This window comes from Prionailurus viverrinus, chromosome A3 (assembly GCF_022837055.1).
Source record: "Prionailurus viverrinus isolate Anna chromosome A3, UM_Priviv_1.0, whole genome shotgun sequence".
In the NCBI taxonomy this organism is placed as follows: domain Eukaryota; kingdom Metazoa; phylum Chordata; class Mammalia; order Carnivora; family Felidae; genus Prionailurus; species Prionailurus viverrinus.
In genome coordinates this window covers 59,334,379-59,348,366 of record NC_062563.1, presented here as the reverse complement: position 1 = coordinate 59,348,366, position 13,988 = coordinate 59,334,379, and the positions used below count along the sequence as shown (strand labels likewise).

The following is a 13,988-nucleotide window of genomic DNA, read 5'->3' as shown; positions in this document are numbered from 1 at the left end:
AAGAACCCTTTTACTTTTCTTTTATTTTTTATTTTTTTAATTTTTTATTTTTCAACCTTTATTTATTTTGGGGACAGAGAGAGACAGAGCATGAACGGGGGAGGGGCAGAGAGAGAGGGAGACACAGAATCAGAAACAGGCTCCAGGCTCTGAGCCATCAGCCCAGAGCCCGACGCGGGGCTCAAACTCACGGACTGCGAGATTGTGACCTGGCTGAAGTCGGACGCTCAACCGACTGTGCCACCCAGGCGCCCCTTACTTTTCTTTTAAAAACTCTCGGGGCGCCTGGGTGGCGCAGTCGGTTGAGCGTCCGACTTCAGCCAGGTCACCATCTCACGGTCCGTGAGTTCGAGCCCCGTGTCAGGCTCTGGGCTGATGGCTCAGAGCCTGGAGCCTGTTTCCGATTCTGTGCCTCCCTCTCTCTCTGCCCCTCCCCCGTTCATGCTCTGTCTCTCTCTGTCCCAAAAATAAATAAACGTTGAAAAAAAAATTTTTTTAAATAAAATAAAAACTCTCAATAGCCCACGAAGCTGAAGATTTCATTTCTTGTTTCTACACATTGCTACGTATCGCCCCCACTGTCCTCCTGCCCTGTCCCAAGGGATCAGGAAACAAGGTCTGTGACTCAGCTGACTGCCCAGGAGTCTCTTGAACAGATTCCAGGCAGAGCCTGGTGAAATTGCACCAGTATTCACTGCCTGGATGAATGAATGGATATAGAAACGCATGGCACATCTGTCCGCTGCATTCAGGTTGAGCAGGAAGGATGAGGGCCACATGCAAAGCCAGCGCTGGTTATCAGCACAACCCCATTCGTATTGCTCGATGACACTGCTAAGAATTTATCAATATGGGAGAAGAAGCAACCAAATCCAGCAAGAATGGAGTCTAGAACAGACGCAAGGAAGGGGGAGCGAGAGGAGCTGCCAAGCTCCGGCACGTCATAGCGGCTTTGCAGGGCACACCATGGTGGGAAGGCATCCCAGACCCCGAGTGACTCCAGGATCTTGCTCAAGGGCACCCTGCACCCTCCATCAGCCATGTGTTGGCTCTGACTCTGTGTCTTGCAAGGGCGGCAGCACAGCCTACCTTCTGCATGTAAGCTCTTCACTCTAGTGCAGAAGGGCCTCCTCTAGGCCAGAGAACCCAGCTGAGCGAGAGCATCCATGTGCCTCTGTAATGGCCCAGAAGTGGTGTTTGTTAACAACGGCCCCCTCTCTTCCCCAGGCTCCCCTGCCTGCCCCGTCATCCTGTGACCTCACACAGCAGCTCCTGCCTCAGACCATTTTGCAGAACCCACCTGCCCCCATGACACAGGTGAGTCTGGGGCTCAGGGAAAGGGGAGCCTGGTGGTGGCGCTCCCCGGGACAGAATGCTTGCTATCCTCTTGGGCGTGTAGATGCATCGGTGCCATTGTATAGGTACCAAAGCAAGATCCCAAACCGGGGGATGTTTCTCCTGACGCGCAGGTGGGGCACCTCGAGCTATGAACTTTGTCCTCTCCCTGTCCCCTCTGGCCATCATCCTTTTCTTAATCTTTGTTCATCCCTCTGCCACTTCTCCATGTTCCTCTTACTTTTTATGACTCCAAATTGGTTATGTTATTTCAGGAAAAGTTTGAATTAGGCCAAATGTCATAGGAAGCTGTGAGTCCAGTACTATAAATACCACATTTGTTGGTTGTTTTGTTTTGTTTTGTTTTGTTTTGTTTTTTAAGGACCGTGGCTTTGCTGAGTAATTCCTTCCTTGTTTTAGCAACATTCAGTGAGTTACTATTTGGGTCAGTCCATGAGCCGATGTGAGGGGCACAGCCCTAGCTTTTAGCACTCAGAGTTGAAGGGAGAGGTGGGCATACCAACAGACCAACCTCCATGGCAGGGTGTGTATGTTTACACAACTGGTAAGAAAACACCCTACGGAGGAGGTGACCCCTGAGCTGGGCCCGGCAGGACGTGCTCAAGGCCTGGCGAGAGGCTGAATGAAATAGTGGTCATTCATTCTGTGGCCGCGTAGGGCCTTTGAGCTGATTAGCATACACTGCACTGAGGCCAGGCTCCACTTTCAGTTTCTTTATGGGATATCTAGCTTTGTGCCACTGTCTGGCTACAAGGGGATCCGAGGTCACAGTTCACTGACAAGTACTCCTGGCCGCACTACTGCCAAAGTGTGGACTTCTCTCTTGGGGCAAATCCATCACCACCGATGAAAACTCTTTTACAAGACATGTCCCATTAACAGCCGTCTCAGATGCTTTCCTGGAATCAGAAAGACACCTGCTAGCACATGCCCCTCGACAGAGTTAGGCTGGAAGGATGTCAAAGCTACTCATCCAGAGTCAACTAATTAAAATAGTCTATGTTCATCCTCATTCAGAAAAAAAATTTTTTTTTTCTCTTCGAATTTCCAAGGCACATTTGGTATGAAATTAGTAAGTTTTTCAATCCAAAGGCACATGAAATGAGAGTTCCTGTAACTTCTGGGTCTTGCATCCTAAAGGAATTTCTTTGTTTTATTATGCATAACGATGTGATTAAGGACTTTTTCAAATTCTAATGTTTCATGTATTAAACGTCATTTTAATTAACAGAAACAGTTCTTAGTCTCTTAGGCATGTTATACTTAATAATAACCATATTCTTTAAGACATTCTTGCATAATGCTGACCTTTCAAGTCAGACAGTTCTTTGCATACCAGCTCCATGTAAAACAGTGCATTCTATAGTTTTCTCTCTTTCCATTCTCTGAAGCTATCTATCACTCTAGCACCCTATCGTGGAAAGGGGCGGGGGGAATAAAACCCAAAGTCTGACAAAGGGTTTTCTGGGTAACTAGCTGGTGGTATGGCTTCAAGATGTGTTTCTAAAATGTCTCTAAGTTAGAATAAATGTCTTTCTCAAAGAGGCCATGATCAAGAATATAATAAGAGACTAATGCCTGGGTGTCTTGGAATCCCTTGAGAAAATCAGAAGACTATTAGAAGTCACTATCACTTGTGAAGCACAGTGCTGGCCCCTCCCTGACTGCCCTGCCCCCTCCTATTTCCCTTTGGACCCAGAGTGTCCTCTCCACTGGACATGCTAGGCGTAGCCCCCAATGTTTCCTGACTTTGTAGAACCCCTGGAAGCTTTTGTGTTGTGGTTGTGCGTGTGTGTGTGTGTGTGTGTGTGTGTGTGCGTGTGTGTGTGTGTGTGTGTGTGTGTGTGTGTGTTTAATTTGCTACCTAGTAGAGATCGCTTTCTTAACGGAATTCTCTTTCAAATTCCCAGCTGTGTGTTTTGATTACTTACATTCTGATGAAGATTTTTGTGATACAGTCTGGTTTAGCACAGAGAACTCATGTTTAGCAAGAGACTTTTTCTGTTAAATGAAATCTGAAGGCAAAGCCGCTCTGATTGAGGTGGATTTGGGAGGCGGGGGAGGTGTTGCTGGCAAACCGCTCAGCCTCACCCAGCTCCTGAGACTCAGAATTCACATTTTGGCCTGGACCACCAGCTAGCTGTGCGATCTCAAGCAAGCCACAACCTCTGCATGACATGGGGGTATGATGTAAAGAATTAAACGACTGGCCAGTGTGGATCTCCGCAAGTAGCAGCATATAGTGGGTTTTTTTAATCATTTTGCCGCTCCAAAAACTGCAGTCAGTTATTCCATCCTTCAGTGTATCCTATCTGTGTTCTAAAGTCTCCCCTGCCTCCTTGCTTTTCCATGTAAGAAAGGTCAAAGGGCAGAGGAAGAGTCTCTGGAGGTGTTTGCAAAAGACAATGGGCAAGAATCAGACTAGGGAGAATGTTGGGATAGAGATTGAGGGAATGGAGGTTAAGTCATTGTTTAAAAAAAAAAAGGAGGAAGGGAAGGAAAAGATAAGGAGAAAGGGAGAGGGAGGGAAGGAGGAGGAAGGGAGGGAAGGAGGAGGAAGGGAGGGAGGGAGGAGGGGAGGGGAAGTCCCAGGCCAGCAAACACATGTTCCTCAAGAAACAGGAATTATTGAGTGCTCCAGAGAGCCCAGAGCAGGGTAGCCACCCCAGGGAGTGCCAGCCTCCCTTGCCACGATCCCCTGCTTTCCTCGTGTTTCCTTGCAAGGAAACACCCTATGTCAAGGTAGGACCTATGTCCCAGAGATCACCTGTAGAATCTTTCTAAAACCAACCTCCATCCCAGGAAAAGGAGTAAGAGGTGGAACGGAGGGGAAACTTGGAGCTTATGTGCAAAGCAGATATCAGTGTCCCTCCTATAAGGGCACCCTCTGCCAGTGTTACCCTCAGGATAAATGTCAGGTGATTGTACTATTCTTTTCCTTAGTCTTTTGGTGCACAGATCTCTAAGTGCAGAGCAGCAAATGAACCTGGGGGAAGTGAGGGAGGGTGGTAAGGCCTCCCCATGGCCTCAGGCTGGTTTGGAGAGCAGGGCCCCCACAAATTGTAGCTATCAAGCTCATTTGTGAATTGTTACAGAAGAGCCCTGTATGCCAGGATCAGATTTAGGATAACGATAGGACCCCAGATTGCCTGTGAAGCTGTCACACGCTCTCTGATGCACTGCTTTTGACATTCATCCCCAAAACCATTTGTCTGTCTAACCAAATTTGGAATGTCAGTTTGTGAGCACTGCTCACAAAATTGTGTCCCAATTCTGTGGCCCTCCCAAGCTGCAGTGCAATACATTAGACCTGCAGGTTCCGGTAGGCCTGACAAAAGCTCATCTGGGGACCACTGGGCCTCCCAGTGCTCATCCAAAGACCCTGTGCCCTGCCGAGCGCCCCAGCAGTGAGTTACTCAGGAGGGATACCAAAAAGGGTGGATAAGGGATGGGAAATGAAAGTGGGCAGGGCTGCTCAGAACAGCAGCAACATCTGTCTGCAAGGCTGAAATAACTCTTTCATCTGGTCTTGTGTTTTGACTCCACCTTCAAGTTCTCAGCACAGTTCAGCATGTTCCAGACCATCAAAGACCAGCTGGAGCAGCGGACACGGATCCTGCAAGCTAACATCCGGTGGCAGCAGGAGGAGCTCCACAAGATCCAGGAGCAGCTCTGCCTGGTCCAGGACTCCAACATCCAGGTGAGGCCTCTTCCCGGGCCAGCATCCGCCACGGTCTCTGTCCTGCCTGCCTCCCTGCCATATTTATCCACTGTTTCAGGGTGGGCAGGACTCCCACCAAAGTCCCTCCCTACTGCCCTAATGAGTCCTGCTTACTAAGCATATTGCAACCTCCAATACCAAGTACAAGGAACAAATCCCCCCTCCTCCATCCCCAACTCCAGGCCAAACACGAATTTCACATGACACCCTCCCTGTTGACCCCTTGCTCTGTTGGGCACATAATGTCTGCATATCAGCTGCATTTTCATTCATGAGTGGTGGTTGTTCGCCCTGCATTGATGCCTGCTTCCCTCCTTCCTGTGGGGGTGTAAACTCCCGGCACCTGTGTAACTGCTTTCATAGCACCGGGCGGCTACTGGCTACCCGTGGGGGAAATGGAGGCAGCTCTACTGTAGCCTCTCACCCAAAGGGGCCATGAAGGGAGATCTGGGAAATGATGAGATCTGCACCCTGCACAGAGCGGGGATGGGAGAGGGAGCTGGGGACTGGAGGTCAGCACCCTGGCGTCTCCAGGACACCCCATTTGTGGCATGCCCATTGCGGCATGCTGCAGTTCTGACAACAGCGGCTTTCAACCATGACACTGCCCCCCACCCCCGCCAGATGTCGCTTCTTTAAATCCTTTGGAGAGATTGCTTTTGGAGTGAAAGCTGTATATATTAGATTTCTTACAAGGATAAGTGATTTTTACCAAGTTTTACTTGTATCAGGTGAAGACTATGTTTCTTCCCAAGTGCATTCTTTTGACCCAGCCTCTAATTGTGAACGTAATTCTACCTCACCTTGGAGTCTGCCTTGAGAGCTCTAAGCATTTGCACTCCTCCCCCCACGCCCCTTAGAAGAGGCGGAAGGAAGCAGGAGACACCCTTGGAGAAAATAGTTGGAACCCTGGCCCTGCCGCTTCCCGGTCACGGTCCACACAGACCCTTCGGGGGGACCAACAGGTTCTATGCGAGCGCAGCGCCCTAGCCCTGCGCGGTGAGATAACGCGTGAAGGATCGACGATGCTGGGTAGCGGGAGACACCTGCTGCCGGCCTTCCTGCCTCCCTGGGCTCCTCAGAGGCGCTCCTGGCTTGCTTTCCAGAGCCTAACTGCCCCTGCCCCCACCCCCACCCACACAGACTCTCAGCCTGGGCTCTCCCTTCCCCCCGCCCCACCACCCGGAGGACAGAGCCCAGCGGGACGCGCACTTCCCGCCCCGGAGGTCCGGGGACGGAGAGCTCGGCCACACCCAAAGCCCTGCAGCTGCCCCGCCTCCTCTACCACTCCCCAAAACGGGCCCGGGAGAAGACCACAGTGTTTACAGGAAAAGAAATGCAGTCATGGAGGTGTCAAAGTCCCTTTTTGCTTATTCCTTCCCAGCTGTAATATTTTCTCACTGATCCAAGGCCCGATTGGCAGAACTTGCCTGACTCCAATTACTTGAATGGAATTTTTACACTAACAGGAAGGGGAAAATTGAGCCAGAAACTGCTAAAAGCAAGGTAGGCGTACGAACATCCTCCTCAGAGCCCGGGCCTTTCTATTTCCTGCCTTTTCCACATTCAAGCTGAATTCTAAAATAACAGGCGACGCAAGGTTATCTCTTCCACTCCTTGTTATGAAGAAGTCTTATTTTTCTTCCTCGTGACCAATGCATTTTGTTGCACCCCCCCCCCCAAATATCCATACCAACAGAGCACCTGAGTTTTGTGAGGGTTGAGGTGGAAATCAGGCCCTGCAGTGTGTTCCTTCCCCGTTTTCATACTTGTGACCTTATCTTTGCAGTGGAATTTTCCAAAGAACATGGAAATCCACAGATTGTCCAACCAGAGAATATTTCCTCAAGCAGCCTGCCTTCTTGTAGTTTTACAAGTTTACAGATTTAAAGAAATACATTCCAAAATGTACAACCAAAATGTGATATTCCTTAAAAACAAAACCAAAAACCTGCGTGGTTCAAGCATAAAGAAAAAGCAAGTAAAAATTACTCCACCCCTTCCCTAAAAAGGTAGGAGTGGGGAAGAGAGATTAAATAAGAATAATTGATATTTGATAGAATATCAACTATTGATATATCAAACTATTGATGAAGAGTTGATCATTGTTGAAGCCTAAACATGATACATGGGGTTTCATTATACCTCTATTTTGTGTATTTCTAAGATGTTCTGTAATAATAAGTATTGTAAAAGGAAGCAGATTAGAATAATGAAAAACCACATGTGAGCATATGATTGGTTTATTCTTAAAAATTAGAAGCTTTTTTTTCTCTGATAGCTTTTTCTATTTGAATGAAGGAACTATTTTTCTCATACTTCCTATAAAGTTGACCCCCTGTGCCTTTTAAGAAGTCATCCTCATAAACCATAAAATTCTACTTTTTTGTGGGTAAAACAGAGGCATGGATGTGCACAGTGAATTAGGATTGTCCCCTACAAAAGCCTTTACCAGAATGTCAGTGGACTTTCCTACTTTACTTCAGTGCCCCTGAGCTTTCATTGAGACTATGTGTGCATGTGATGCTTACTGAGTACAATTAAAACACACACAGTAACCCCCCCCACACACACACACACACAACTGGGTTATGAGGGAAAGGTCCTCTGAAGTGTTTGTGTCTGCACCTAGATGGGAGCCATGAAGGATGCTACTTGGGGAGAGCTGTTCCCATGAAAGGTTGTGTCACCCCCTGCAGTCCAGAGAAGGATGCCTCTTGTTCTCTTTTTGAGAGTATGCACGCCCTCTGCTGGCTACTCAAAGAAATGCCAGGAAGGGCATCTGTAGCAATGGCAAATGTGTTCCTTGATAGTTCTTTTCAATCACTCATCTATCTTTCTTTCCTTTCTTCCATCCACCCATTCATCCATCTATTCATCCATCATCCCTTCCTTCATTCCCTCCATCCACTTATGCATCCATCCATCATTCCTTCCATCCATCCACCCTCCATACACCTATCGATCCATCTATCCATCCATCTATCCTTCCATCTGGCAGACACCCATTATGTATCAAGCACTTGGTTAGGCACTGTGCAAAAACAGAGATACACAGGACAGGGTTTTTACCCTTAGAAGGCACACATCAGTGGGACAGAGTAGCAGACCCAGCAGTCTCTGACCTAACACAAGCAGAAATAGTTTGCCCTTCTCTGAGCAAAAGCCTCATTTATTTGTTTATTCATTCATTTATTTATTCCATCACTCATTTTTCAGATAGTTTTTGAATGCCCAAAGAGGCAAAGGAACAAAAAGTTCCTTTTTTCATTTTAAATACTGTTGTTACTATCTAACGTTGATTGAGCCCTTACTATGTCTCAGCATAAATTTTATTTAATCCTTTATGAGATATATGATGCTAATGTCACTGTTTTATTAATGAAGAAACTAAAGCTTTGGAAAGTCATGAAAACTGCCTAAGGTCATACCAGTAATACATGTTGGGGTTGGAATCTGAACCTAGGTATGTGATTTAAGCCACATTATACTGCCTGTCATAAATAAAGGTTGCATTTTTTTTGAAATCTAACCAGAAGGTAAATTGTTCCCTACCGGAAAAATGTATGTTATGTAGTTTGAGTATTCTGTTTTTGCTAAAGTGATGAAGTGTAGGTCACCATAAGTGCTATAAGTGATAATCCCCAAACTGAATCTGAGATGATTGATACCCAGAAAATTCTTCTTAACTTCTTAAGTGACAAACAGCCCTCATTGAAAACCTCTCTGGTGGGGTGGAGGTGTGAGTGGAAAGCAGGGAGATCAGGTGGGGTGGTGGAAAGGGCACCAGATGGGAACCTGGTCCACTCAGCTCAGCCACCCACCTGCCTCAGGCCTCTGGGAGCCAGCTCAACCCCCGCCCATGAGGCGTAAACTTGAACTAACTACTCTGCTCCTGCTAGTATCTACTTGGCATGGTTCTACCTCTGCCTTTCCATAATCACTCTGTCACTAAGCAAATGTTGGCATGTCGGTTCTGTACTGGGTTTGAGGTTGTACTGACCTGAGTACAGGAATGGAGGATTAAAACTCCAGATGCTAGAAGGAAGAGGGACTTGCTCCTCAAGGACTCAAAGCTATAGCCCTTAAAGGGAGGGGAGCACTGCCTGTCAAGAATCCAGTATATTTGGGGGCACCTGGGTGGCTCAGTCAGTTGAGCATCTGACTCTTGGTTTCGGCTCAGGTCATGATCTCACAGTTCGTGGGTTCGAGCCCCACATCGGGTTCTTGGTGATGGTGCAGAGCCTGCTTGGGGTTCTGTCTCCCTCTCTCTCTTCCCCTCCCCTGCTCGCTATCTCTCTTTCTCAAAAATAAATAAACATTTATAAGGAAGGAAGGAAGGAAGGAAGGAAAGAAAGAAGGAAAGAAAGAATCCAATATATTCAATAAAACCAGTTTTCAATGCCCACAAGGACCTTTGATTCAAAGAGCTGGTTACAGGTCTTAGGTTTAAATTATTATTAAAAGTATTAAAGTTGTTTTTCTTAAGGCTTTAGAGTCAATTTACAGATTATATTTTATTTACAAATCTAACTTGGTCTAAAAATAGCAATGCTTTTACTTGTTTTTATTTTTTCAGCTAGTTTATAAATGTAACAAATCATAAATAACCAACATTCTCTACCAAAGCCATTAGTCTACAAGTTCAGTATGTCTAAATCTTCCGAACATTTCATGTGCTGAACAAGGCAGACCTGTCAACTTAGAAGTAAAATCTTTCTAAGCCCTTAAGCAATTCTTTTAAATCAAACACATCAAAAATGAAGTAGATCGAGGTTCTCATAAACACTTAAACATTCTACAAACTTATCAAATTCTCTTAAACCTTTCAAATTAAAACTTCCAGGTCAATGTATCACATTTGCCTCCCTGGGAATGCAGAGTCACCTAGCTAATGGGAGCAGATTGCTGGGTAGGATGCCCAACCACAATGTGGGTACACACCCAGGCCAGTGGTCAGAGATGTAAGGCCTGGCACAGGACCTGGTCCTACTGCCAGGATGGTGCAGCCTTATGGCACAGGTTAGCCTACCCTCTGCCACCATTCATCCCATTAACAAGATATTTCTCTCTTCTAATAAGAAACTGGTAAGCCAATGCAGTCTCTATGCAAGTACATCGAGTTATTTATAGACCACCTGGATCTAAGCATCTTTCACACTGATAGACCTCAATCGCTAGACTGTAGCCTTCTATAAGGCAAGGTCAGCATCCCTCCGACCCACTGCTCCACCTCCAGGACCCTTGCACTGTGCTTGTGGCATCACAGCACCCAATGTCCCCATGTTGAGTGAATGAATCCTTCCCAAGCAGGTCAGAGAGAGCAAGAAAGCCGTGGATAGGGAATGCAGAGAAGGTGCACACGCCTTGGTGTGTGGAGGCAGAGCCCTGAGAGTGGAGGCACATGTGATCCCAAACTTAAAGGTACACTGTTCTGCTTCCAGATGTTCCTGCAGCAGCCAGCTGTTTCCCTGAGCTTCAGCAGCGCAACGCGGCCTGAGGCTCAGCAGCAACTCCAGCAGAGGTCAGCCCCAGCCTCCCAGCCCCAGCTTGTGACCAGCCCTCAACTCCCAGGGCAGATTGCCTCTGCCCAGGTGGCAAACCAGCACCTGCTCAGAGAATCAAGTGTGATATCAACCCAGGTAAACGTGCTTGTCTTCATACTCAGTCCTTGCCACCGAAGCAGACCAGGGCATGCTTGATTCCTGCAGTATTCCGAACTGGAAACCTACTGAACCTTTCCTCTGTGACCAGGGCTAGAGTATGTTTGGGGGGGGGGGGGCACGAGGAGGTTCTTTTCCTTATTCTAAGTCACTCTGAAGCCCCAAGTTGTACTAGTTTCCTTCTGTGTTTTATTAATATACTAAAATACCTCAATGGTATCAGCATTGATCCTGACCTGGGTTGGAGGTAGATATGGATACCCAGACACTCACATTGACAGCCATATGTCCCCGTGTGTGTGTCCTCAGTCCTCTTCATCTAGTCTGGTTATAGCCATTATCAGTGTGAGAACACGGGTTATCCACTTCTGTTCATTGTCCCTTTCCCCTGGGCCACCGTGCTCCCCCTCCTTCCTCCAGATTCCCCACCAAGCCCTTCCCTCATTGTCATTACCACCTACTACAAGCCATCAATGACTTTGCAATCTGACAGTCAGCCAGCAATAAATGGCACTTAAATTGAATGAAATTGAGAGGACCTAAGCCCCTGCTTCTGGAAGATCAAAGATTGGAAGGCAAGATACAGCCTCTCCTCAAGTCTTATATTGGCACCTGTTCAGTAGATCTGCTGAACTCCTCTTATTCACCATCTCCCAGGGGAACAGAGATGAATAAGACTTATCTTGACTCCAAGGAGCTTCTAGTCCCATGGGGCCTCTGGGAATGTAAACAGATAACGTACAGATAAATGTACAATAAAATGTGGAAAAGTCCACATTTAATAGTTTGGCCCATCTTCACCCAGATTTGAGGGTTTTCCTTTAAAATGCAGCCTTTTGGTTCTAAAGGTCAACAGAAAAATTAATGAGAATAGCCAAGAAGAATTTGGAAAAGAAAAACTGAGGAAGGGCCTACACTATCCAATATTGAAAATTTTCAAAGATGCCTCAAGAGTTAAAACACTGTGGTGCCATCATATGAATGGACAGTCAGTCAAACACTGGAAAACCCAAAAAACAAAAAAGCAAATCCAAGCCCATTCCATCATTCATTTAAGATTTCAGTCAACAAGTATTTATTAAGTGCTCACTGTGTGCTAAGCACTGAGGGAAAGCAGTGAACAAAAAAGGAAACAGCATCTCTGATGCAAGTCAGGAGAGAGATGCAAACGAGTAAAGATGACAGCATGTCAAATGGTTATGCAAGAACACAGGTGAAGGCTGGGGGTGTGGGCAAGAACACAGGTGAAGGTTGGGGATTGGGCTGGAGTTTTCAATAGGTAGCCTTTTCTTAGAGTAGAAAATATTCAATCAAAGAGACCTGATGGAATGAGAGAATGAACCATACCAGTATTAGGAGGAAGAGCATTCTACATGGGGGAATCAGCCAGTGCAAAGGCCCTGAGGCCTGATGAGTTAGAAACAGTAAGGAGGTCCACGTGTCTGGAGTAGAATTTGTGAAGCAGAAGGTAGTTCCATGCACATTTTCCTTATTTGCTGAGTGCCCAACACTGTTCTAGGCCCAAGGGATTTAAAGAATCCTTGAGGTGTTTATAATCCAATGGGGAAGACAGTCCCAGGATCAAAATACTTCAAAAACTAGTGGGTCCTAGGGGTGCCTAGGGGGTTCAGTTGGTTAAGCATCCAACTCTTGATTTCAGCTCAGGTCATCATCTCATGGTTTCTGGGTTTGAGTCCTGCATTGGCTTCATGCTGACAGCATGGAGCCTGCTTGGGATATATTCATTCATTCTCTCTCTCTCTCTCTCTCTCTCTCTCTCTCTCTCTCTCTCTCTCTCAAAATATATAAACTTAAAACAAACAAACAAACAAAACCACAACAAAGAAAAGTAGTAGGTCCTAAGAGGAAGGGCCAGGGTAGGTAGAAGAAAGAGGTTCTGGGGAGGATTCCTGGAGAGATGACACCTGAGTTGAGTCTAAGTCTTACCTCTCTCATTAACATGATGGCTCCAGGGTCCTCGGCCAATGAGAAGCTCACAGATGATGCAGGGAAGTGGCCACTCAGTGAGCAGCTTGACGCCCCAGTTCAGCAGCACCACGGCTGTGCTCCCACCAGCTCTGAGCCTGACCACGCTTGCTTCCGCCTCCCAGGATGGCAGCCAGTGCCAGCCCAGCCCAGACTTTGGTCACGATCGGCAGCTCAGGTACTGAGATCGCCCTCGTTTAAAAGATAGCTCAGGTGCAGCTTTACAGTAACCACTTCAGCCTCCCTTCTGCTGCCTCCCAGTCTCAGCTAACAAAGTGGCAAGAGAGGGCTGGGGTCTCGGATGGCTGCGCTCATCTTCCTCTGAGAGCAGAGTGGGCACAGTGGGTGTCAGGGGCAGCCAGAGAGGGCCCAGCCAGGCTGGGCAGGTGCTGCCGTCAGCCAGCGGGTCTACAGTTTGGGTGCTGATTCAAGTTTCCCATTTATCTCCTCCTCTGCTCCAAGGCTATTGCTGAGCCAGCCCATCCAGCCCATGATGCCTGGGTCCTGTGATGCGAGGCAGCCCTCAGAGGTCAGCAGGACTGGACGGCAAGTCAAGTAGGTGGCCCCGGGTGGAGGGAGGAGGCAGAGAACTGCACTGAGTGGTCTCAGGCTGGCAGGGCTCTCATCGGCCTGGACCAGCAGCGCTCCTGTGCGTCTCACACGAAAGGCAAGGTCAAAGTGTGCCCACACCCTTTGCAAGGAGACCCCCTTAGCTCTTCTTCCATTTCCCATTGGAGAAGATCAAACTGTGTGTCAGCATTCCATGCTTAAAACAGGACCTGAACAAAACAATTAATTATATCCCCTGTCTATCATCATCTTCAGTTATCTTTATGGGTCCTTTGCCCTCGGTAACATCCCAGGTAAATGCAGCCTGATCCCCTTCCCCAGGGCACTCCCATGGCTCCATCTGACCAGCAGATGCTGGCACATTCCACAGGCATACTTGGACACTTGGAGCTCTCCAGCTCTGTGGTTCTGGTGCTGAGCCACGGGACTGTGAAACCCTGCAGATGTGGGCTCTCCTTCCTTCCCAGACACGCAACCTTCTGTGTCTCCTTCCGCAGACTCTTCACCACTTGCAGCCCCCACGTCCAGAAGCAGCTTTGTTCTACTATTGCATTAATTACCGGGGACAAAGGTCACTGGAGACCTAGGAATGGATACTCGAAAAGCTACTGGAAAACAGTTCCTAGCTCTTGACACGAGGCAGAACTATCTCACAGACGTCTTTTTTTCATAAACATTGGTTGAGTGTGTAT

At 47.4% G+C, this 13,988-nt stretch overlaps 1 protein-coding gene across 3 annotated transcripts in view; it reads left to right on the top strand.

Annotated features, from left to right (window-relative positions):
* Positions 1-13,988, top strand: part of NPAS2 (neuronal PAS domain protein 2) — a 158,702-nt gene that overhangs the window by 140,310 nt on the left and 4,404 nt on the right. For all 3 annotated transcript variants that reach the window (XM_047852355.1, XM_047852354.1, XM_047852356.1), the window contains 5 exons: positions 1,228-1,317; positions 4,910-5,056; positions 10,522-10,719; positions 12,714-12,904; positions 13,189-13,281. In XM_047852355.1, coding sequence (XP_047708311.1) covers positions 1,228-1,317; positions 4,910-5,056; positions 10,522-10,719; positions 12,714-12,904; positions 13,189-13,281 — 719 coding nt within the window. The remainder of the gene's footprint in view (positions 1-1,227; positions 1,318-4,909; positions 5,057-10,521; positions 10,720-12,713; positions 12,905-13,188; positions 13,282-13,988) is intronic.